Source organism: Mesoplodon mirus, assembly GCF_964341445.2.
Source record: "Mesoplodon mirus genome assembly, chromosome: X".
Taxonomy (NCBI): Eukaryota; Metazoa; Chordata; class Mammalia; order Artiodactyla; family Ziphiidae; genus Mesoplodon; species Mesoplodon mirus.
In genome coordinates, this window is record NC_138981.1 from 7,399,968 (window position 1) to 7,426,241 (window position 26,274).

The 26,274-nt window shown below is 48.2% G+C and overlaps 1 protein-coding gene across 2 annotated transcripts in view; it reads left to right on the forward strand.

The window, feature by feature from the left end:
* The first annotated feature begins 1,306 nt into the window (after positions 1–1,306).
* The window catches only part of WWC3 (WWC family member 3), a 118,133-nt gene continuing 93,165 nt past the window's right edge, over positions 1,307–26,274 (forward strand). Inside the window, exon 1 of one of the 2 annotated variants that reach the window (XM_082610406.1) lies at positions 1,307–1,608. In XM_082610406.1, the coding sequence (XP_082466532.1) occupies positions 1,322–1,608 (287 nt within the window). In that variant the 5' untranslated portion in view covers positions 1,307–1,321. Of the gene's footprint in view, positions 1,609–12,885; positions 13,098–26,274 lie in introns of those variants that run through there. The other variant, XM_082610407.1, reaches the window with a different exon arrangement.

Consider the following 26,274-nt stretch of genomic DNA (forward strand, 5'->3'; position numbering starts at 1 on the left):
CACTAAGTAGTAGCTGGGGGATTTGGAGGAAGAGAGAGCCCCATCTTTGGACTTCAGCTTCTCCAGCTATGAGATGTGAGTGGCACATAACTACCAATTACCATAGAGGTTTCATGTTTTAGGAGCTGACCTGGCTTCCGCCCAAGCAGTGGCCTACTTGGGTCTCCACTCACACTATTGGATCTTCCAGACTGGGAGATGCAAGAGCCCAGGGCAGGTCAGGGGGCCTGGCCCAGAGTGGGGACTTCGGATCAGCCCTGCTGGGGCTCTCCTGGCAGGGGTGAGAAGTGCCCACCTGCCCAGCTCCCCACTTCCAGGTGTGTCCTCCAGGTCCCACCCAAGAGGACCAGCCTCGGGTTCCTCCTCCAGCTACAAGCCCCCTCGGCCTCCCTTCCGGGGACTTACCCACCCTCGCGGGACCATCCTGGATATTCGGGAGACCCAGGGCGCAGCTCCCCTCCCCCACCAAGTGGGCAGAGAGGAGGACCCCAGACATCCAAGGCCTGAGAATGGGTGCAGTGAGGTGACCGCCCTCTCCCCCGGGAATTGTTTGGGCCCCAAGAGTCAGCCCCCGGCAGGCCGCGCCTGCAGCCCGGGTGGGGCGCCGTCCTCCCGGCCCTCCTTCCTCTCCGCGGTGGCCCGGGGGCGGACGGACGCGGCGGCGCCCATCCTGGCTCCCGTGCGGTTTCCCGGCGAGGCCCAAGGAGGTGGTGGAGCGGGAGAGAAGAGGGAGGAGCGCGCGGAGCAGGAGGGGAAGACGGAAGAACACTGAGCGGGGTTGGGGGTGTGGGAGCAGCCGGCTGGGGAGGAGGAGCAGAGCAGCGGGCGGGGGTGGGGGGCACAGGAACCAAGAGCCGAGGAGCCCCCAGGAGAGACCGGAGGCGGAGCAGCCAAGGGAGATTGAAGGGCTTGCAGCAAGCGGGGGAGGAGCCGCCGAGGGAAAAGAGGATGGGGAGGGGCGGGGCAGTTCGGGGCGGGGCCTGCGTAGCCCCGCCCCCACCGGGCCGCGCCGAGGAACGAAGATGGCCGGGCGCGCCGCGGGAACTGAGGGGCCGCCGGTAGCGGCTGCGGCAGCTCTGGGGCTGTGACTCCACGAGCGGCGGCGACTCGAGTGACCCAGGCGGCGCGAGCGGCGGCGCGCAGGGCCGGGCGGCAGGCGGGCGGCAGGCGGGCGCCGGTGCGCGGGCACCGGGCGGAGGATGCACCGGGCGCGGCGGGCGGCTCCCCGCGGCCGCCCCCGCGCCCCGGACGCCGGGCCTTAGTGCTGGCGGAGGAGCCGGCGCGCGTGGGGCGGCCGGGCGGTGGCGGGGCCCGCGCCGTCATGCCGTGGCTGAGCGGCGGCCGGCGGCGGCGGCGGGGACAGCCGCGCGAGGCCCCGCGGGAGCCGCCTCAGCCCGCGCAGCCCCCGCGGGAGCCGCCGCCGCCGCCCGCGCCCCCCGCCGCGGCCCCCGCGCCCCCCGCGACCTCCGCGCCGCCACCCCCACGGGCCCGGGAGAGCGCCGAGCTGCCGCTGCCCGCCGGCTGGGAGGAGGCGCGCGACTACGACGGCCGCGTCTTCTACATCGACCACAACACGCGCCAGACGTCGTGGATCGACCCCCGCGACCGGTAAGGGGGGCGCGGGCCCCGGCCAGGATTAGGGCGCCCCATACCTTGGGCCCAGGGAGAGGATCGAGGACCCAGGAGGCCTCCGGGTGTGGGCGAAGATCGTGAGTCCTCCGCGCCCGGCGAGGATCCGGGCTCCCCCATCCCCGGACCCCTGGCCGAGGATCGAGGCTCCCCCTCTCCCGGCCTCGAGCCCCAGGAGTGCGGAATCCCTGGCCTCCACCGCGGGGCGGACACTCTGACTTGGTTCCCTCACGTCACCCGCTGACCGACGCCTGGGAGCTGGGCGCCTGGAATTTCCTCTCCAGGGGCTGACGGATGGCCCTCTCTTCCTTTTTCCTCCGCGGTCTCGCCCGTCCCTGTCGGGCCTCCGCGGCCCACCGCCCCTCGGCTGTGGCCCTACAGGCGCCCCCGACCTCGCGGTGGCCAGATGAGCTGTCATCTTGCAGCACAAACGTGCGCCCCAGCCTCGTGGTGTGGGTTCCTTGTCTGGCGGGCTGAACCTAGTTTCCATGCGAAGACTGTGCCAGATGGGACACTTCAGGGATTCCCGATTCTTTGGAGTAACCATCAAACTTGTGACGGTTACTCTTTAGCGCCTTAAAAATTGAGTTAAAATTCTGATTGAAAAAGCCTGTGTACTGCGGTCAGAATGGGCTATGATTAGACCCATATGCTTTTGGAATAAAGGGAAAACAAGAGTTGAATTTTAGGTTTCCTTTTTGTGCAAGATCCGAGTAGAGCATTAAATTGTCTTATTATTCACGTAAATAAATCCTACGGAGTGAAAAACGGATGCTTCTAAAAGCACCACCAGATTATGATTAAGTTCATGTAATGACTTACTTCTTCGTTAACTTTTTGCTCGATTGTCTGTTGGTTTCAGTGGTTCAGCTGCTTTTGGGGAGAGGCATTTTTTTGTGGAGTTGGAATTCTGTTGAAACCAAGGGATTACAGTGATTATCTGATATCTTGTCCTATATGGAGCAACTTCTTTTCACACTGGGCCTGAGTGCCAGAAAGGGAATACTGCAAGCTTCCCAGTGATTCTGAGACTTGAAAAGGCCCAGCGTGGTGACAGGCTCCTGCTTCCTCCTACCTGCCCTGGAAAGGCAGCGCTGCATGGCACTGGCGTTTGAAAATAAACCTTTGGGGAGGGAAGCTGCTAAATTATTGTTTGAAGATTTCTCTGGGTTCAGATAGGGAAAAACAAAGAAAGGCAAAAGGATCATGGTTCCTTAACATTCTCTTTGAACATGGCAAGCTTCTGGACTCAGAAACTTAGAGGGATTATAGCACCGTGTATTGGCTTAAAAATATGCGTAGTTATTTTGAAAATCAGGTGAGATCATATTATAATTTTAACCAAAGGCTAGAGCCACAGCTGTCTGATCAAGCCTTGGATGGTTCTGGAGTTGGTAGAACTGCTTGGAATGCGGTGCCCTTTTATGCTGTATGTCTGTTAAAAATCCAAACAACTGGAAAATGAAGCAATTAAAAAATACTGCTTTGCTTAGAAAAGGCAAAGACTCATTTTATGAGGGTAATATAAAACAGTTGTGGTTACATTGGAGCGTGGATTCACGATGAAAAGTATAAATGTAAGAGTTTCCATTTTAGTGGTACAACCCAGGCCATAGGTGAGCAGACCCCACAGAAGACAGCTTGTAGAATCTTCCTTTCCATGTATTTCATGCACATTTCCTATGTTCCTCTTTCCAGAAATCCGTTACTGAATGACATTTTATACATCACTTATGGTACAGGTTTTTAAAAAGCCCCGTTTCTAATGCTAAAATTGTCGGTGGAGTGAACAAAAGTGGACATTTTACATTTTTTTGTGAAGTAAAAACGGGTACACTTTTATGAGACACTGTTTTTATAGTGAGCGAAAATTCAGCAGGGGACAGCTTGCACTTCAGCTCCCATAATACCTTGCCCGAAATATGTATGGAATGCTCAGCGAGCCACAGACATTTAAGTGGAGTCTACGGAAGGGTGTAAATGCTCTAACAGTCATTCTTCTTCTTTCACAACAGAACCCTGCCGATTTTTATAGGTGACCGGTTATCCTTTAAAGTTGTAATTGATTTTTATGATATGGAAAAAACCGTGTGTCAGAGCACAACATTTTCTCCATGTGCATCTGACAGTTAAAACCCTTTTTGAGTTGCATTTGATTCCCACGACTGGAAGACGGTATTCAAAAAATGAGGACTTTCGGGCTTCCCTGGTGGCGCAGTGGTTGAGAGTCCGCCTGCCGATGCAGGGGATACGGGTTCGTGCCCCGGTCTGGGAAGATCCCACATGCCGCGGGGCGGCTGGGCCCGTGAGCCATGGCCGCTGAGCCTGCGCGTCCGGAGCCTGTGCTCCGCAACGGGAGAGGCCACAACAGTGAGAGGCCCGCGTACCGCAAAAAAAAAAAAAAAAAGGGGGCGGGGGGGACTTTCCCCAAACAGCTTCCAAATGGAGAACTGTCAGGAGAGGCAAAGAAATAGGTTTTTAAAGAAAATGAAATTATAGGGGAATAGATGAACGTAGTCGGTTAGGCAGAAATTGTTGCCGACTGAAAACATCATTTCCTATATAATTTATTAAACCTAATAGCATAAAATATGCTGCCGTAAGCAAGGTCACCGAGGGCCAAGGTTTGTAAACAGATTTATAGTAATTCCATTCAGTGTTGTATTTAACAACACTGGGCCTTGCCAGCTCAGGGTGTGTTGGTGAATTATTGTAGCTGTACTTTCTTTTTCAAGTTACAACGAAGAGGTTGCAAACGTGAGGCGACATCTTTACAGATGTGGCTGCAGATGTGTAAAAAAAAAAATCTCAATATTTTCAAAACAGAATTTCTTTAGTTGGAGTATGAACCCACCTTAGGTTTAAATTCACTCTCTGCAGATCGGTACTGTGCATATAATTTTCATAGTTAGTTTTCTGGGAATCATACCCAAAAACTTTGTTAAAAAATATAAAGTTGGGACTTCCCTGGTGGTCCAGTGATTAAGACTCCTCTCGCTCCCAATGTAGGGGGCACAGGTTTGATCCCTGGTCGGGGAGCTAAGAATCCCACGTGCTGCATGGCACGGCCAAATAAATAAATAAGATTAAAAATAAAGTTAATTCACCATTTTTGTGACTGGTAGTTTCTGTGAGTGAGTTGTGTGTGGTTTACATTAGTGACACATATGTGTTCCACATACATCAACTCAGAGTTCAATGGCCACTTTATAAAAAGGTATTTACCATTTGGGTGGATAATATGGGAAGAACTTTTTTGCCTCTTTTGGAAAAATTCACTGCCTTTGACACGTATATGTCTGCTTCTTGCAGGGTTGTATTGATATTAACCTGTAGGTGGACTGATCTGTTGAAACTTAGTGTTCTGGGAATGCCAAGCTCGAGCAGTTTGAGTGGTGGACCATGTCACATTTGAGATCAAAGCAGAGTATTAAATGATCAGGATGATGGTGGAAGGCCCAGATTATATCATGACAAAAGCTTTTAGGGATCCATTTGTTCACGAGATGGGGTTTGACCTGCGCCACATGGAGAAATTCTGTGATATATTAAAAGTCTTTTGAACAGGCTGTTGCTTTAAGAAGAAAACAATCCATGGTTCTGGAATTTGCCAGGTTGGAGCCCCACATAACAGGGCCAGATGGCATCATTGCTACCTTCTTGGAACCTTAATTCAGTGTTAATTAATAGGAGGTTTACTATATTTACCCCGCAGAGTCCATTTTGGGATTATATAAACTTTCTGATAAGCAAATAATGATTTTTCCATTTTTCATTCTTTAAGATTATAGGTAGTCTCTGTATACATGGGGGAGTGTCTTGCTTTTCAGGCTATAAGGAGTGGGCTTCTGTAAGAATCTTCTTCCATTTAGATGATCAACAACCACTTCTTGGTTTGTTCTCCGTCTAATATCTTTCTTTCTTTCTTTTCTTTTCTGTTTTCTTTCTTTTTTTTTTTTTTTTTTTTTTTAAGAGGAGTGAATGGAAAAGTCATTCATTTCCAAAAATAGCTCCCGGATGTTTGGGAATCTCTAAGTTTCCTTTTCTTCCCTTTCGCTCTGATTTTGGAAGTGGAAAGTGTGTTTCACCTCTGGTAGGTTCTAGTGCATAAACCTTTGGGTCAAGTGACATGTTAAAGGTCACCGGGTGAGCCCGGTGAGCTGCTTCTAGCCTGGGTCCTTTTGCTAATTGGCTGCCTTTCCAGTAAATTCAGTAAAATTAATCTGATGGAAAAAAAGCAGAGCTAAATTTTCCTGAGTTCAGTTATCCCCATTCAAATCCAGTAATATGAAGTAATAGTTATAGATTCTTGGCCTCCTGTGTGCTGGGATGGTGGATGGAGACCAAGTTTGTCTGGGAGATGGGAGACACATAAAATGGAGACGGTGATGGTCACCAGGCACCATTATCAGGTGGTGATGGCTTCGGAGAAAAGGAGGAGCGCTCACTAGAGCCTGGCGGTTCTTTATCCTTGTCCATCATCTCCTAGGTTGAGCGTTTCTCATGCTTTCTCAGTGCTGGGGATGAGAAGGGGGAATGTGAGGAAAGTGCTGTGGAAGAGGAAGTACTGGGTGCGTTTGGAATAAGAGCGAACCGTTCAGTTTTGACTGACCCCGAGTCTTCGTGTAAGGCATGTCAGGCTCGGGCAAGACCACGCGTGGCTTGAATCCTCCAGCTTTGTTCTTGGAGGAGCCAGGGCCGCTTCCTTCAAACTCCTCATCTTGTATATGAGGGCTGTAGCCAAGGCGTGCGTCCCACCGGCTGTGGAAAGGACAGGGACTTGAGCTGAGTCTTCTGACCCTGATGCACTGCGCTGTCACGTACGCCACCCCACTGCCCAGTCCCTACTCAGTTTGAAGCGTACTGCCTCTGTTCATTTGTTCATTCGATCACCCATTCATTCATTCAGTAACTGTGGGACAGCCTCTCCATCTCAGGCACCCTTCCGGGTTCAGGACTCCAGTGGTGAGCACTAGCGGACAGGTCCCTGCCTCCGTGGGGCTCCCTCGTGCCCGTGTCCTCTTCCCTGAGGCCTCACCGTGCCGCTCCTGCCTCCTGTTCTCCCCGCTGGGATCCCTTGGGTCTTGGGACATACGTGGAGTGCTTATCGTGTGCCAGGCACTTGGTGGATGCTCTCACTGAAAGCCCACGAGGGCTGCATGAGTTGTAGGTGGACAGGTGATGGAGCTGAGGCCAAGGGGGTTGACTTAGTAACCTCGCTTCCCAGAGCCAACGAGGAGGCATCTGTCTGACCCCGGAGTTGAGCCCAAGTCCACCACCTAACCTGACCTTCCCTTGGCTGGGTAACCGTGTGCCCCTTGTACTGTGTTATACCCACTGGTTACTTTTATCTTATATTCACTGTTGTTTGATATTTAACAGACACCTCCCCCCCGCCCCGATAGAATAATGGCCCTCCAAAGATGTCCATGTCCTAGTCTCCTAAACCTATTAATAAGTTACCTTCCAACACAGATGGCATTTGTAGGTGGGATTAAGTTAAGAATCTTGAAATGAGGTGATCATCCTGGATTATCTGGGTGGGCACAGTGTCATTGGAAGAATCCTTACAAGAGGGCAGCAGGAGGGTCAGAGTCAGAGAAGAAGATGTGACGGCAGAAGCAGACGTTGGAGTCATGTGGCCATGAGCTGAGGAATGCAGGCAGCTTCTGGAAGCTGAAAGAGCCAAGGAGGTGTATTTTTCCAGAGCTTGCAGATGGAACACGGCCCTGCTGACACCTTGATTTTGGCAGAATGAAACTGATTTTTGACTTCTGACCTCCAGAACTGTGAGGTAATAACTGTGTGTTGTTTTAAGCCACCTGGTTTGTGGCAGTTTGTTACAGCAGCAGTAGGAAACCGATACGCGCCATGTGTTGTTTTCCCAGAGACAGTGGAAGCATGTGGTCAGCTTGGTGTCCGTTGATAACAGCCCCACTAGCTGGTATTTGTCAGGCGCTCAGGGGGACCGCGCCGGGCGTTTTATATCCGTTCTCTTGGTGCCTCCTCACACACTCCTGGCAGGCCTGCACCTTGTGGATTGAGCTTGGAGCTCCATTCCCTTTCGTTGCCAAATACCGTTCCCTGGTGGGGCTGCACCGCGTTTTGGAAGCCGCCCTGAAGCGCCCTCCCTGTTCAGGTGTCCTTGCAGAATCTAGGAAATAGCTATGTCTTTCATTCCACGGTGTCAACTCCCAACTGTTTTACTCAGAGAAAAATGACCATTCATAGGTTTACAGTGTCAAGATGTAAACACGACCTCGTGTACTCGGTGAAAAGTACGAGGTTTCAGGCTTGCTGTGATCAGCTGTTGTCTGTCCTCGTTTGTCTGATGCTTGTTTTGGCCCCTTCAGAAGTAGGAGTGGGCTTCCCCACTGGGGTTGTGCACAGTGGAACTGGCCGGGAAGTTCAGGAATGCTGGCACCCCCCCCCATGGGCCAGGTAGCCCCGAGTTTTAAGCTCCCCTGGAGATTACAGTGTGTAGCCAAGAGTCACAGTTTTGTGCCAGGGCCAGTGGAAAAGTGAGATATAGGAGGTGCTGATGTTTAACAGAAGTGGACATGGCAATCTTAACATCGCGAGACTCGGCGCATTTATTAATTTTTCTCTGCAAATTGCACAAAGACGGTCATCTGTCTAATTTCGAAGGAGGAGAAGGTGCCCTCGTCCTGTGGCTCATTGCTAGCACGACTGGCAGACCTTGCCTGGCAGGTCAGGGACAAGGCCAGGGTCACACCCAGCCAGCTCGCTGGGCTCCAGTCTCCAGGAGGGGGCCTGGCATTCCGAGAGCAGTTCGGGGATGGTCCGGCTGCAGCCACCCACGTTCGCACCCGGCCCTCCTTTCTCCTTCCGTCCGGAAATGCCCCTCGCACACACTGCCCTTTCTCTAAGAGAAAATTAAAGATTGTAAAGAGGGGGTGGTGCTGTCCTGACAGTAGGCCCTTCGGAGGCCTGTTGTACTCATTTATGAAGCTTAGTGCACTTCGTGTGATGAATCAACTGATGGATGCAGCCAGAGGAGCGAGAAACTTAACAGAAATTAATTGTTCGACATCCTGGTGACCAAAAAGCTGCCTGATTGAGTTTTTCTTTGCAAGCGGCTGTGCTTCTCTCCTGCAGACCCCACTTTGCAGTCTCTGTTGGCGCTGTGCTCTGATGCACAGATGTGCGTGGTCCTGACGGTGGATGCCCTTTAAAATGTTCCGACCCACAGGGACCCGGGGTGTTTTTCTATTATACGGGAACCCATTGAAGTCTTCGTTCTTGCTTTACTACAATGACACAATGTGGAAGTATGCAGAGCGCGAGAAAACCCCTGCCTGCCCCTGCCCCGGGTACCCAGCATTATAATAGCTTGCTGTGTGGCCTGCCCCTCCCTTCTCTACACCTCTGCCTAAGTATATGTGCGGAAGCCCGGATACTTGGTTTGGAAGTTTACGTGAATGGGATCCTGCTGTCAATTTGTTTTTCTGTGACTTGCCATTTTCACTTAACAGTATGTCCAGGCGCTCTTTCCGCCGTCAGAATGTAAAGATCTACCACCATTCTCTAAAAAAAAACCTTGTTTTTATTGGGGTAAAAAGTCACATAACAAACTAACTCGTTTTAAAGTAAACAACTCAGTGGCATTTGGTACATTACCAGTGTTGTGCAACCACCGCCCTGTCCAGTTCCAAAACATTTCCATCACCCCAGAAGGAAACCCTGCGGTCATTAAGCAGTCTCTCCCCGCTCCTCTCGCCACCCCCAGCCCTGGCGATTGCCAAACCACCAATCTACTTTCTGTCTCTGTGGATTTGCCTGTCCCAGGCATTTCATATAGGTGGAATTCTATATTCCATACTTCATGTCTCCGTAACTGTATACAGATGGCCTTTTGTGTCAGGCTTCATTCACCTGGCCTAGTGTCACTGAGGTTCATACATGTTGTAGGCTTCTGGTTTTGTGCTTTTGCTTCTTGGTTTAATGCAGAGGACACACCATCATGTGGTGCTAACTGAGGACAGCCGTGCGAACTTGGCCCACGGGAGCAGCTGTCACCCCTTAAGAAAAATCAGTTGAGGATCAAAGAAAAGAGATCAACGTAATTTAGCTTTTAGTTTGTACTTTAAGAGAGAAGTATAAACTATTTCACATTTCTTTCTAAAATTAGGAACAGGTAGCCAAAAACGAATATATGGTAGGATTTTTATCAATCTAGATGCTGAGTCTGTGCCAGGTGCGTTGGAGGGTGACACATAATTAATATCGCCTAGGCCTTTTCCTCAAGGGGATGAAAGTGCAGCTGGGGAAACAAAAAGAACCTACATGAAATAATAGGCCAGCAGCGCAGCGGTTACCAGCCTGCTGCCGGGGGAGCAGGGGTGGCTGGGGGGGGGAGATGGTCAGTCCTGAAGTCAGAAGTTACAGACGGTCCAGGTCCGCTCCTGCACCTGCACCTGCGGCATGCCACTGCGCAAGTCCCCACATTTCCTTGTGGCTGGATCTTCCTACACGTACGAGAAAACAATACTTGTTGTCTGTTGAGGAACTGATGCTTGTTGAGTGTAAACTGTTTCCCAGATGTGATGGCTGCCCCTGGGAGATCTTAGGACAGGGGTTGGCAAACAGCAGCCTACAAGCTGAATCCCGCTGGCCACCTGGTTTTATACAGCCTGCAAGATAAAAATGGGATTTTCATTTTTAAATGGTTGAAAAAGAATCAAAAGAAGAGTAGTATTTCATGAAAGTTACGTGGATTCCAAGTCTCAGTGTCCATAGATAAAGTTTTATTGGAGCACGGCCACAATCGTGCAATTAGTTATTGTCTTTGGCTGCTTGTGCGCTATAAGGACAAAGTTGAGTCTCTGGACAGAGGCCATGTGGCCCACAAAACTGGAAATATTTACTGTCTGGCTCTTTACAGAAAACGTTTGCTGACCTCTGATCTTAGGAGAATACGGGGTCTATTTAAGGTAACTATTAGTCACTGGGGTGGGGTAGATGGGGGCTGGGGTGGGGGACCCAGGATAAGAAGACCCCAGCGGGAAGTTTAACCAACTAGAGAGAAGGGGCTCAGAAAGATAAAACCCAGCGGGGGACCCTTTAGTCAAGGAACCCTCAGTAGAGACTTCTCTCTCCTCCCCCTGAAAGGCTGCTGCATCTAACTGTCATAAGACAAGCAGGGAAAGTTAGATTAGATTATTTAAACAACATGCCAATTAAGACTACAGTTGAGGGATTTCCCTGGTGGTCCAGTGGTAAAGAATCCGCCTTATAATGCAGGGGACGTGGGTTCGATCCCTGGTCGGGGAACTACAATCCCACATGCCATGGGGCAACTAAGCCTGCACGCCACAACTACTGAGCCCTCGCGCCTCAACTAGAGCCCGTGTGCCCTGGAGCCTGCGCGCCACAGCTAGAGACAGAAAACCCACACGCCACAACTAGAGAGAAGCCTGCGCACTGCAGTGAAAGATCCCTCACACCTCAACAAAGATCCCGCGTGCCAGAACGAAGACCCGACGCAGCCAAAAATAAATAAAATAAATAAATAATGAATAAATCTTAAAAAAAAAAAAAGACTACAGTCGACCCTTGAACAACTTGGGTTTGAACTGCATGGGTCCACTGGATTTTTTTCAGTAGTAAATACCACAGCGCAGAACTGTGGATACAGAAGAACTGTGGGTACAGAGGGCTGACTATAAGTTATATGCAGATTTTCGACTTTCTGGTGGGTGGGCACCCCTAACCCCTGTGTTGTTCAAGGGTCAACTGTACTTTATAATAAGAAGACAGGAAAATAAGCACTTTTAGAACGATTTTCATTAAAAATACACAGTTAATTTTGGGGATCTAATGTACAACATTACGATTATAGCTAATAGCACTGTATTGTATACTTGAAAATTGCTGAGAGAGTAGATCTTAAATGTTCTCACCACAAAAAAGAAATGGTAATTATATGATGTCACGGAGGTGTCAGCTAACCCTACTGTGGTAGTCAGATTATTGCAATATATAAGTGTATCAAAATTAGCATGTTTGTGCACCTTAAATTTACGCAGTGTTGTATGTCAGTTATATCTGAATAATACTGGGAAAAAATACACAGTTAAGAAGCTAAGGTTCAAAGGTACAAAACGTTTTAGTTCCTGGAAGAATTCGGGTACGGGACTCGCATTCTTTTGTGCTCCTAGGTAAACGAGGCTCCCCTCCCCCCATCTGTGCTTTATGAACTTGCGTGGTTTTTAAAGGCCAGTTACAGGAGTTGTGCATGTGCACGTATGTACCTGCTCAGAGCTGCTCTCCACCTCTCCCTACAGACCTGGAGACACAGAAAGCCCCCCTGGGACTGTTGTCACAGGGAAAACCCTTCATTAACCTTCTCCCCTTCAGAGGAAACCGAGAGGTGGTCAGACCCCATTCCACTGTACCATTCCAGCCAACACAATGCACAGAATGAAACTGGTAGGACTCCGTTTATGTAGCATTCCTGAAATAAGAAAACTATAGAGATAGAGGACGGATCAGTGGTTGCCAAGGATTATGGATGGGGGACAGGGGTGGGTATGGCTGTAAAAGAGTGGCATGAGGGAGGCTTGTAGTGGTGGACCGTTTCTGTATCTAGAAGCTACACACACACACACACACACACACACACACACACACACGGAAGCATGTGAACAAGCTGTGTGGATTGGACAGGGGTGGGTATGGCTGTAAAAGAGTGGCATGAGGGAGGCTTGTAGTGGTGGACCGTTTCTGTATCTAGAAGCTACACACACACACACACACACACACACACACACACACACACACACACACACACACACACACACACACACACACACACACACACGCATGTGAACAAGCTGTGTGGATTGTCCCAGTGTTGGTTACCTGGTTTGGTAACTGTACTTATGCAGGATGGGACCTTGGGGGAAACTGGGTGAAGGGTGCATGGAACCTCCCTATATGTTTCTTTGCAACTTTCTGTGAATCTATAATTATTTTAAAATGTTAAAAAGGAAATTGGAAAATGAAGGAATCAAGCAGAGATCTAGTTATTCATAGTTTTTTTTAAAATTTTAACTACCTCCTTTCCTTTAACTCACTTATTTACATCTTATTCTGCTTTTTCTGTACAGTACCTAGCACATAGCAGGTTCTCAGTAAATGTTTGTTTCATGTATTTATGCCTGTAGAAACAGGTTTTATTTTTTCATAATGATAACCTTATGTTTCTGTATTTCACTTTCTCATATATTCTAGAGTTCTCAAGAGCAGTGCCTTCTTGCCAACTGTCAGAGCCCCTGTTTTGTTGGAGTGGCCACCCTTGTCTTGACTCAGGGAATGTGACCCTCTCAGCAGCTTCTGGTGACGTCTTGATGGCTCTAAGCCAGTGGTTCTCAACTAGGGGTGATTGCCCCCCCCAGGGGGCACTTGGCAATGTCTGGAGACATTTTTGATTGTCACAACTGGAGGTGGGTATGGGGTGCTCCTTGCATCTAGTGGGTAGAGTCCAGGAACGCCGCCAGATATTCTGCAAAGCACAGGATGGCCCCTACCACAAAAAGAATAATCCAGTCCTCAGGTGGCTCTAAGCCAGTCATAGAGCAGCTAGGCCTGCGGTTGGCCGAGGCAGGGGCATATGACCCAGAGCCGTCCAGCGAGCTGCGAGGGGAGGTCCGAGGCAGGCGTGGTGGAGCAGGAGGCTCCTTGTCCCCACAGACCTACAGAGAAGTACCTCCTGCCAGTTAGTGTCGTGCCTCCACCTAAACCTGGAGCTGGGCAGCCACGTCGCTGCCATAAAAACCAGCGGGGAGCTGCTGAGAAACCGAAGGTGGTGGCGTGGAAAGGCTGCATCTTTGTTAAGGTGGGTGGGTAGACATAAGGTTCTGGAGCTGCCTGCCTGCAGCAGCTTTTCATATGTGAAATGTAAAATAGCCAAGTCTCCTTATCTTTTAAAGCCAGTTGAATTGGGGTTTCTCTTCCTTGCAGCTGGCAGAGGCATCCTCACTTCTGTGTCTCTATCCCCTGTTGCCCTGTGTCCTCGCCACTGGCGTTCTTCTTGGAGGCATAAGCTGCCACTGAGCAGCTGTGCTGCCGTTTATTAAATATCCCTCTGTTTTCGATCATTTAGATTATCCCTGATCTGTTTGATTATATAAGTACTGTCATTATTATGCTGCTAATGTGCAATTATTTTCTCTGTAGTGTTTTTTTTTTTTCTTTCCATATTTGCCTTAAGAGATCTAGGCATGGGATAAATGCAGTCCAGTGGTTGTTGATTTGCTGGAATACACTTCTATTTTGGAATGTTTTAGAATTACAGAAAAATTGCAAAGATAGGGTAGTTTTCCTCACTGTTACTATTCTATATTAGCCTAGTACATTTGTCAGAACTAAGAAGCCTACCTTGATACGTTAGTATTAACCAAACTCCAGACGTTATTTGGATTTCACCAGTTTTTCTAGTAATGTCTTTTTTACTACTACAGTGGTCTTTGGAACTGTTAAATTGTTGATGTTTATATGGTTGAATTCTAATATTTGTTTTTCCTTCATCTCCCTTTTGTGAGTATTCGTCTGTCCTTCATGCATTTGACAGACTTGGTGGACGTGCTCTGAGGCTGGGTCGAGTGCAGGGACTCTAAAGCACTGGGATCATAGGCCCCAGGAAATTGGACACAAGGTAGAGGTTCTGAGTTTGGAAACACGCGCAAGCACACAGAAGCTTGCATATGCTTTCAGGAGGATTGCAGACCTCTCGAAGCCCATCTCTGCTTCCTGGAATAACAGAGGCTTCGTTTGAGAAAGGCAGACACCCCCCAGAGGTGCCTGCCATGCACACTATGTGTGTCGTTGACATAAGGGATGCATGCTCATGTGTTTGCTATCACTAGCCCAGGTACATCATACAGCAGCCGTTGTACAGTGATTTGTGGAGAACCTTCCACATGCTTTCTCTAACTCTTCCCAGCGTCATACCCAACCCAGCATTAAACTGTGGTGTGCAGTCACTAGATATGAGCCCCAAGTACTGGATAGGTTTCACATGAAAAGGGAGGTGATGGATGAACCTCAAAGACACTGTGCTAAGTGAAAGAAGCAAAAGACAACACATTGTATGATTCGACTGATACACGATGTCCAGAAAAGCCAAATCCATAGAGGTAGAAAGTGGATTAGTGGTTGCCTGGGGCTGGGGGTAGGAAAGGGGAGTGACTGCTAATGGGTACCAAGGGTGTGATTGGGATGATGGAAATGTTCTAAAACTGGATTATGTGTTGCACAGCTAAGTAAATTTACTAAAAATCATTGAAATTACCCATAAAATGGGAAGATTTTATGGTTTGTAGATTATACCACAATAAAGTTGTTTCTAACAGTCTTTTAAAGTGACTCTGTTTTTAAATTCAGGTGGTTGCCTTGTCTTGATAATTGGACAGACCAGGCTACGTAAATTAGACTTGGCAGCCTCTAACCGTGCAAAAGGCTTCTGGTCTTCTTAAAACGTTCCTACAATCACCAGGGACACTTACCAAGAAGCCACACGTTAACATTGCCCAGGAGTTTGGCCAACTGTAAGGGGAGAGTACCACCATGTTACAACGGGTAATCGTTACTAGGTTAGAAATATAGTTGGTCTCGTGAAGGAAACTGCCTCTATCGTTCAGAGGAATTTATCTTATAGAACAACTTACTGGCACTGCTGTTTGTTTAGAAAAGTTGATGTGATATCTGATGATGTGGCAGGCTTTGGGGTAAAATGAAGTTTGTGGATAAAGGACCAATTGATGCCTGGGACTTTCAGTATCAGCATTTTTATCTTTCACACGTTTTTGAAAGAACGTCTTAAAATTGTATTGTATGCTTTTTATTTCTTCTTGGATATACTAAAACGTAACATTTTCAGGACTTCCCTGGTGGCACAGTGGTTAAGAATCCGCCTGCCAATATAGGGGACACAGGTTCGAGCCCTGGTCCGGGAAGATCCCACATGCCGCGGAGCAAGTAAGCCCGTGCGCCACAACTACTGAGCCTGTGTGCCACTACTGAAGCCCGCGTGCCTAGAGCCCATGCTCCACAACAAGAGAAGCCACCGCAATGAGAAGCCCGTGCCCCGCAACGAAGAGTAGCCCTTGTTTGCCGCAACTAGAGAAAGCCCGTGCGCAGCAACGAAGACCCAACACAGCCAAAAATAATTAAATTAATTAATTAATTTTTAAAAAATGTAACATTTTCTTGATAGTTAAAGGTTTGTATGAGTGAACATGGGCGTTGGTATGTTCTTGGAATGTACCAGTAACCACAGGGACCACCCGGATGTGGTTAGCCTTGATTTTAGGCATAGATGGTCTTGAGTCTGACTCGAGGCTCTGCTGTTTCACCTGTGCCCTAAGGCAGCATTTGGGCTCTCTGAGCCTTGGTTTCCTCTTTTCAGAAAATGGGGACACTGAGGTCAATGTCCAGTGTGTAGCAGACACTCATATTTTCATTGTTCTTGTGGTCGTACAGAATAGTCACTCAGCTTAGTGATTCTTCAAGGTCTTTTCTCTTCTGCCTGTCAAATTTTCCTCCCCCCTTTACGTCACTTCTGCTTCTGAATTGCTTCCTTAGTTTCCTCCTCCTTGTGTAGCACTGGAGACTCACCAGTGTAAAGAAGCACTCAGAGTGCATGGTGACTATTTTTCCTCTCTGCTTAGAGCTCTTCTTTGCATTCCCTTGGCTTTGTGGCTGGGTACATGAAGTTGCTGGAAATGAAATGTTATGAACAGATTAGAGCAGAACCATCAAGCTTTTTGGGTAAAGGGCTAGATAGTAAATATTTTAGGTTTGGCGGGCCACAGGGTGTCTGTTGCAACTGCTCAACTCTGCTGTTGTAGCTCAGAAGCAGCCATAGGCAATACCTAAATGTGGACGTGCCTGCCTGTGTTCAATAAAAACTTACTTACAGAGACTGGAGGCAGGCTGGATTGGGCCCTTGGGACTTAGTTTGCTGACCTGTGATCGATGTCATACTTGTTTGTGTACTGTGTTAACACCACCAAAGCATTTGCATCTTCAGCTTTCATTGTAGTTTGTATTAGCTAGGATGCAAATCTGAAAAAACCCCAAACACGTACAGAATTATTGATTTCCAGGTATGGATGTCATCATGTTGCGGAATTTGGTATTTGTAGTACTCGGTGATGTTAGAGGTTTTACAAATTCACGTCACGTGATTAGACCTTGTTCCATAATTAATAGACACTTAATCCTGGACAGATATTAAGACTAAGGAAAGTTGATTCAGGGTCAAGATCTTCAGCTATATCTTCTTGGCTACCTTGTGCAATACCTACAAGACAGTTTTCATATGTGTATTAACAGCTTTTGGATGTACATTTAAAGGCACAGGTGAACTTACTTTTGGGTTGAAGTTAAATTTACCCAAATCATTGTGCTGTTTGGTCTTGAAAGGGAGCTCTCAGAACGCATGTCTATACTGATGCCCCTGGAAGGTCCTCGCTCTTGCGGGGCTCGCACGCCAGTGGTGGGATATGGGAAAGTTGCTGAAACGGGGTTAGGAAGGTGGTGAAAGACGTTAAGTCACTTCAACAGTTAACCTAAAGATTTTCCTAGCAGCCGGTGCCCAAAGCTGTAAGAGAGATTCCCACCCCAGGTTCTCGGATTCCGCTCCAACAGTGATTCTCAGCTAGGGGCGACATCTGGAGACTTTTGGTTTTCACAGCTTGTGGGGAGGGCTTGGTACTGACATGTAGTGGTGGAGTGGCCTGTCTGCTTCACCCTGCCTCTGGATCCTTGCGGTCTGGGGGAGTGCAGGGTTCTGCCAGCATCGGCACAAGGAAGCCGGGCCTTTTCCCTGGCCTGTGCTCAGCTTTGCTGACGGGGCTGCGAGGAATGTCATGGAACGGGAACCGCTGTGCAGCAGATGTGTTTAGTTTTTGTTATTTTAGCAGTTGAGCGGGGTGTTTAAAGAGTAGGTCTTTAGAGAAGATTAACATATACTTTTGGAATGCCCATACAATGTTGTAAATTCTTGTTTCAGAAATGAGTTTTTAATTATTATTCTGACTAAAAAAAAAGTGAGCAGTTACTCCCTAATGGTTGGGTGGTTTGGGGTCTAAAATGATGAGGCTGGAGCCCACAGGAGCCAGCCCTGCAGAGCTCTTTCACGTTGTGACTTTTCCTCAGGAAAGGCACGTAGCCGACCTGGCAGTGCTCTCCTGGCCGTGGACAGACGGACTGCTTCAGGAGGCATCTCACATAAATCATCCTGTGATTGGTCCGGCCCAGGTCACCCCGCGATTGCCATCTCATTCCCTCAGCGAGACACCGGAAGCCAAGCCGTCTCCCCTCCGATATCACAAACCTCCAGGATGTCACCATGCAGATGGCATTTGACGAAAATGTCAAGGATTACCAAGAATAGCTTCTTGCATTTCCACGTACTTAAGGGAGAAGGACAGAGCTCCATTTGCATTTTAAGTGCCACCTCGGTGGCCAGAACCAATAATTCCCGTTTGAGCCGCTCTCAGCTCTATCCTGGGGCTTTAGACATCCTTTCCATTTCGAAATAAGAACTCACGTACTTATTTTACCTTGAAATTTCTTAATAGAATTCTTTTTCTTATGCCATTTATCACCTGGCTCCTTTAAAAATATGGATCACTCTAAAGTTTTATATAAACATGGAACTGATAAAATCCTTGTTTTTCCTGAGTCACTGTCAGCATCTCAGTTCTAAATCCAGTGCCAACTCAGTAAACATTTGGAATCCAAAGTCTGCATTTCCTTCAGCCGGGCTAACTTTTATTTTGTTATGTAAAGTAGAGAAACATAGACTTTCTTTCCATCTGTTTGGGGTGCTTAGTAGCCGCTCTTTCATTGGTCGGAGTTCGGCGGGGGCGGGGAGTGCTACTTTTCCCATTTTCAGTAAAGCTGTGTGGATTAATCCCAAGCAGGTTGTGGGGTAGGAGGAGGAGCTAAGTTCTTCCTGGCTTTTCCGCCATCCTGAGCTGTGAGGTTGGTGTGTGGCCTGCTCCCCAGACTTGTGGGTAGTTCAGAGTCAACTTGGATTGCACAAGAGCTCCTCATTGATTGTGGACCAGAAAACACAAGCACGCCTTTGCGTCTTTCCTCTCTTTCCCGTGATCTTTTTTATGTCTCACTGGTGTTTGGTTGCTTTACCTCTCCACCTGGAGTTAAAGGAGGTGCCTTGACCTATTCCAAATTACTAAAATAAACAAAAATTAGGAAATTTTCCGAGAAGCAAACCAATGACATAACGGTACCGCAGGCATACGAGTTACTGGAATTGGTTTTGTGAAACAGTTGGCTCGTACTGTTTGCAAAGCTGGGTTTTTTTCCTCACCAAAAAGGTAGCCCTACGTAAAGTTAATTGTTCCCGTATTAAGTTCTTTTTTCCTCCCTTGAAAGTAAAGGTGAAACAGAAGTGTGACCTTTAGGCCATTGTTCTTTTGATAATCAGGTCTCAGACTTACTGGAAAGATGGATCAAAGTCAGAACTTTCCAGAAGCAGGGAAAGGAAGACGCTGGCGAGTGTTAATTGTAGCGCAGTTGGTTTATAAGGGAGCAAATGAATACTACGTACGGTGGTCCCTCCATGGTAACTACCTCCACTCCGGTGGAATTGTGCAATGACACAAAACGTCACCATCTCCAGTCAGGATCACTGAAGCCAGATTTCCTTCTTTTTTAAAAAATATTTATTTATTTATTTTGGCTGCATTGGATCTTAGCTGCGGGATCTTTTAGTTGTGGCCTGCAGACTCCTTAGTTGCGGCATGTGGGATCTAGTTCCCTGACCAGGGATCGAACCCGGGCCCCCTGCATCGGGAGTGTGGAATCTTAGCCACTGGACCACCAGGGAGGTCCCTGAAGCCAGATTTCTGAAACACCTCCAGGAACCGTCACAGTGAACAGCACTGGAACATCAGAGGCTTGAAGCCACAGGCACCATGCCTGTTCCGAGGGGGGTCTTGCACCGCACACGCTCCCGCAAGCATTGCAGCCGGAACGTGGGCCGTCAGCAGTCAGGCGGCCGGGTCCCTTCTGCCTGATGACATCTCTGACCACGGAGCGCCAGCCAGCTCAGAGTTAACAGCGTTCTTTCTTTTGTTGAGCTGGCCTGGGGGGCAGCCTCAGTTTCACCTTTCCCTCTGGTCCTTGTCAGCTCTCATTAGGGTCCATTAACATTTACCCTTATTTGGGTGTCCGTAATGAGCACACCACAGTCCGGTGATGTTGAGGTCACCTCTCCAGTTTGTTTTGTGTTCGTCTCTGCGGACTACACTCTGGGTCCGTCCATCATTTTGGGGGCGTGATTTTGAATCCACACACCGTCCTGGTTCCGTTGCTCTTGAGTGCCTCGTTGCCATGATTTTGTCATTATTTTCGTTTTTCTGAATGTTACACATCTATTTATGCTGTTTTAAAAGGCATAGTTTTGGAACTTCCCTGGTGGCGCAGTGGTTAAGAATCCACCTGCCAATGCAGGGGACACAGGTTTGAGCCCTGGTTCGGGAAGACCCCACATGCCACAGAGCAACTAAGTCCGTGCGCCACAACTACTGAAGCCCGCTTGCCTAGAACCCGTGCTCCACAACAAGAGAAGCCACCGCAATGAGAAGCCCGCGCACCGCAACGGAGAGTAGCCCCCTGCTCGCTGCAACTAGAGAAAGCCCAACGCAGCCAAAAAAAAAAAAAAAGAAATTTCTAAAATGCATAGTTTTTTTCAGAGAGAGGGAGAGCAGCATGTCATACTCTTTACCCATGATGAATATAGCATCAGGTAAAACCCTGAGGTCTTAGCCACAGAAATGCTCTCGGTTTTATATTAATTTAAGGTGGTATATATATGTATATCTCCCCACCCTAGGAGATTCTGATCAGCAGGGCCCAGGAAGCCCCCTGATATCCATTTTCTTCCCATTTTTAAAGACTGAGGTAAAATTCACATAGCATGAAATTAACCACTAACCATTTAAAGTGGTTAATTCAGTGGCATTTAGTACATTCACAGTGTTGTGCAACCACTGCCTCTGTCTAGTTCCAAGATATTTCCATCACCGAAAAGAAAACCTTATACCCATTAAGCAGTCACTCCCCATTCCTCCCTCTTTCCAGCCCCAGGCAACCACTGATCTGCTTTCTGTCTCTCTGGTTTGCTGATTCTGGACATTTCTTGTAAATAGAATCATAGAATGTATGGTCTTTTGTGTATAGCGTAATGTTTTAAGGCTCACCCACGTGGTAGCTCGTATCAGGACTTCATTCCTTTTCAGGGCTGAATCCCATTTCATTGTACGCAGAGAGCACATTGTGTTTATCCCTTCCTTTGTTGATGGGCATTTGGGTTGTTTCCACCTTTTGGCTCTTGTGAGTAGGGCTGCTATGACATGCATGTACAAGTGTCTGTTTGAGTATCTGTTTTCAGTACTCTTGGGTATATACCTAGGAGTGGAATTGTTGGGTTATATGGTAATTTGATGTTTCACTTTTTGAGGAACCATCAAACTATTTTTTTCCACAGCAGCTGTACCATTTTACATTCTCACTAGCAATGCATGAGGGTTAGTTTCTTCACATCCTTACCAACACTTGTTATTTTCTGTTGTTGTTGTTTTTTGGCTGTTTGCTTTTTTGAAAAAACGACCATCCTCGTGGGTGTGAAGTGGTATCTCATTGTGGTTTTGGTGTGCATTTCCCTAATGGCTGATGATGTTAAGCCTCTTGCCATGTGCTTTTTGGCTGTCTGTATATCTTGGAGAGATATCTCTTCAATTCCTTTGCTCATTTTTTCATTGGGTTGTTTGCCTTTTTGTTGTTGAATTTTAGGAGTTATTTATATATAACGAATACTGGACCCTTGTCAGGTATATGATTTGCAACTGGTGTCCATTTTTGAGAAGTTCTCCTGGTGAGTTCAATTAGCAACCAAGTCAGGAATCACTGATCTGGACCAGTGATTCTTGGGGCTTCCTGCAAAACACCTGGGAAGCTTTCTGAAAACAAACAAATGCAGCCCCTTGCCCCCTAACCATGGGGTTCTGATAAGCCCGCTTTCCCCCGCAAACAAACAACTACCTGGTGAAGCAGTAGTTTAGCTAAGGTGACTGACGACCTGACTGAATGGTTAGGTGTCATCAAAACAGAGAATCCAGCAGCTCCATAAAGGATCAGCCGGCATCAGCTCCCTGCTCCCCTTTCTCCAGAATGTTCTGTGCAGAGCGTCACGCTCACTCACATTAAAGGATGGCCTGACCTCCCTGGAGTACCAGCAAGACTTGCCATGTTGTCAGGCCTCTCAGGAGGTGACATGTCATCTGCTTGTTTCTCCTGTGCCCATGGTAAGGGCACCTCAGCATTCGTGTGTAAGATGCTGAGCTGTGCGCTTACTGTTTCTTTTTGGTTTCTTCTGATGGAGAGAGCACGATTGGTACTTGCGTGCGGTGTTCCCGCTTTAATCACGGTAATGTGGAATGTTGCGGTTTTCCCCTCTGAAGAAAGATATCGTCAGTCTGTTGTCCCCCTACCTCATGACCCTAATTCCAAAGGAGGCTGAGGGCTTGGCTCAAAACTGAGAAGGTGGGATGGTCGTGGGATGGTTGGTGGAGCTTTCTAGTCGAAGTTCTCATCTGATAGGAGGCTGGGCATGGGGGCAGGGCAGGGCGTGCTCCGCGGGGCTCTCTGTGTCATAGGAGTCTCTTCTTCCGCTGACCTGGCATTGTTTCCCACAGCATCCTGTATCACCCTGGTGGGTCCCTTCTCGCCCCTGGCTTCCTAGGGGCCGAGGCCCTGCCATGTTCTTCCTTCCTGCACCTTCTGCTGCATTCCGCCCCCGGCCTCCCCCGTCCATGTCTCCAGCTGGTCAAAAGTGACTTACTTCCATACACACTTCGGGAATAGCATAGGGACTCCTAAGAATGGGTTTTGATGGGCAGAAAAGCAGAAGAAAAAAAGGTCACCTCAAAGGGATTCAGTTCCATAGAAATGCGCGTGTTTTATTAAATTCCAAGTTAGGGCACGTGGTATATTTTGCTGGGCAGTTTTTATAGGATCGTTTTACTTAAGTGCCGCATCACATTCACCCTTAGAAAGAAGGCAAAGGAAAGTCTGTTTCGAATAATCTCCTGGTCAGCTGCATGTCTCATGCTTAGCATGTGCTCTGTGTACCAGTTTTAAAAATTGATGACTATTTTAGAACCACCGTCTCCCTCTGAAAAAGGAGAAACTGACCGTGGGATGAGCGTGGCATTTTACTCTTTACCACATGCAGAAGCGTGTCGTCGTGAAGTGTTTTTAGTGCATGTATTTGGCTGGCAGTTTTCCGTTCTCTCCTCTTTGCCAGACTGTACACTGCCTGGGGCCTGCCCTCATCCCCCGTGCTTCCCAGAGCTTTTCTTGCACTTGCGAAGTGGCAATGCCATCACCCAGCCCTGGGCTGAATAAATAAATTATTTGATTAGAGTTCTAAAGATATTTGAAATATTCTAGGTGGAATTCTCAGTTTGAAAAGCAGATGCTGCTTAAAGTAACTGATCATGTGCTTCCCGTATAGAGTTCCTGACTCCGCTCACCTCCCATCTTCCCTCTCTGTGGAGATGCCCCCGCCCCCCAGGAGCCGGAAGTCTATTCACCTGTGAGAGCTTCACTTATACAAGTTGGCTCAAGCCAGACTTCAAGTTATAATTATCTAAAGAGCATTTAAAAACTACTGCTGCTCATGCTCCCCCACATATCAATGAGGTCCAACTTCCGGGGTGAATCCAGACGTCCCTGGTGATTCTCCTTGCAGCCAGTGTGGAAATCCACTGTCGTACGGACCCATCTTGTTCACGGTAATGAATGAATATTTGTTGATGATTTCAATCTCATCATAAAACTCGGGCAGATAAGCCTTGACGTGAGAAACCAGAAATGCTGAGGTTTGTAAAGGGGAATGAAAGGTCGGATAGCTAGCTGTAAATGCCGTTGTATTATTGCTTTGGAGCAGTGACGGGGCCTCAGGGTTTGATGTTCTGCTGAACCTAAAAATCACGTATGCTTACGTTGCATCGCTTCCTCCTCTGAGCTTCCATCGCCCTCTGCGTGCCCCTACCATTGAGGGAGTTTGTCAGGTAGTGGCAGTTTGTTATTTATTTGCTCCCTGGCTGAGCTGAATTCCTGGAGGCTAACTCCTGGCCCTTGGCATCTCAAATAGCTTTCCTGTAGTGAGTATTGAAACAAATGAATAGCCCTTTACAAATTTCATAGAGCTTCTCCTAGGGTGGGGTCCCCAAGCTCTCGTATCCTTAGCCAAGATTACCTGCCTGCGACCACGAGCATCATTTATACCAAGCCTCGTGCCTAGCTCTGCGTGGCAGGAGCTCCCTGTGCGTCCCGTCTGTTGGCTGGGCCATGCTCCAGGAAGGGTTTGCCCACCTCTGCAGCTCACCTTGGCGTGGTGACTACAGCCTCAAACACCCACCGGGGCTGGGCCCCCAACCAAACTGCCAGATGTCAGAGGTCACAGGGAGTGGTGGGGACTGTGGCATGCTAGTGAGTGGCCCTTCCTAAGGGGATGGCCCTCATCAGCTTTAGCCGTTTTTGTCTTTGGGGACTCTTATCCCCATGTGCCAGCTCTTCCGATTTCTAAGGGAGTTAGAAATTCAGGTATTTGAAATGAAATCTGCTGAGGTTAAATGTTGGAAATGCACTGGGGTTTTGGTAGAATATCCGAGGGTCAGCACTGCAAACCGGATAGAACACAGCTGCAGGCTGAGTTGGCCCTGGGACGGCCTTGGAGTCATGCGCTTCCAGCTCTCGCTGTCTGGTTTGCCCTTCTTCTAGACAGAGAGAAGCAGGAATCCGGGAAGAATTCAGTGATGGCCGCACTTGTCCGGTGGGATCATGGGGAGAGGAGAGGAGAGGAGGCCACTTTGGGTTCTGGGTAAACGCTCTCTCATACAAAATGGCTTATTTTATTTGTATAGACATACCACAGTCCCCTCCAGCTCTCTACCTACAGTTACTGTTGTGTTTGAGTGTTGTCTATATCTAGTCTTTTTTCTTTTCCTAAGTAAAGAAAATGTGGTGGTATATCAAGTAATTTTACAGCCACCCTTTCTCCCTGACCAGTAACCAGAGCACTTCCAAGTTATTCCAGTGTCTTATTAAACACACTTTAAACATTATCTCAGGTAGACCTCACCAGGAGGGGAGTTCTGTTTTGCTGCTTGCTCCCTTGCCCACAGAGCCTGAGCAGAGCCTGGCCTGTGGTAGGTCCTCAGGGACTAACTATTACATGATTGTTGGTGGGCAGTAATTTATTGGTTTGTTTCCTTTTTCCTGTTATTGTACCTAGTACTGTGATGCCCCTCTTTATACATTAAGCTCTTCACCTATTTTATTTTTTATTTTATTTTATTTTATTTTTTTGCGTTACGCGGGCCTCTCACCGTTGTGGCCTCTCCCGTTGCGCAGCACAGGCTCCGGATGCGCAGGCTCAGCGGCCATGGCTCACGGGCCCAGCCACTCCATGGCATGTGGGATCCTCCTGGACCGGGACATGAACCCGTGTCCCCTGCATCAGCAGGTGGACTCTCAACCACTGCGCCACCAGGGAAGCCCTCTTCACCTATTTTAGATCATTTTTCATAGGTGTTGCTATTGACATTTGGGCTTGGGTGATTCTTCGTGGTGGGCTGTCCTGTGCACTGTAGGATGTTTAGCAGCATCCCTGGCCTCCACTTACCAGACTCAGTAGCACCTCCCCTCCACCCTTGTGACAACCAGAAATGTCTCCAGATGCTGCTAGGTGTCCCCAGGAGGCACAGTGGCCCTTGGTTGAGAACCCCTGTATAGTGGGATTAGTGAACCAAAGTGTCAATGTGTTTTAAGGTTTTGAACCTTAAAATACATGCTGCTCGGAGAAAATACTTCAGTGAGCTGTTGTCCGCTGCCTCTCTCTACCCCATTTCGCCCAGCCTCCTTCCCCTGGGAAATCAGCATTCTCCCACTTCCCTGTGACTCTGGAGCAGTGCTGTCCAATAGAACATTCCGTAATCATGGACATGGTCCATGTCTGCCCTGTCCAGTATGGCAGCCACTAGCCACATACATTTCTTGAGTACTTGAAACGTGGCTAGTGCAACTGAAGGATGAACTTTTAATTTAATTTTAATTAATTTAACTTTAAATAGCCACATGTGACTAGTGGCTTCCTCAGTGGACAGTGCAGGAAAGCTCCTCTCTGTGGCACCCCCAAATCACCCACCCTTTCTCAAAGTGGCCCTGATGAGAATCAGATCAATAGCAAGTTTTGAGGTGACTTCTCCTTGGTTGGTGTTTGGTTACTGTTGAGTTCAGCTCCTTCTTTTGTTACCTTCCAGCATCCCAGTTAGTTAGGAAAGCAGTTGAAGGAAATAAAGCCTAACTGAGATATGAAGGAACTGGGTTGCCCTCTGGCCCCCTAAGCCTGCCTGGAATGTGTTTGCCTATAAATCCCAAGGGGCCTGATTTGGGAATTCTGACTTGCAGGAGAGACCCGATAGGAGGACGGAGTTTTCCCTTAACTCAATCCATTTGCTTCCTACTTTTCTAGAAGTTTCTTCCCCACTGGCCTATATAGATGAATTCTTCACCTCTTTT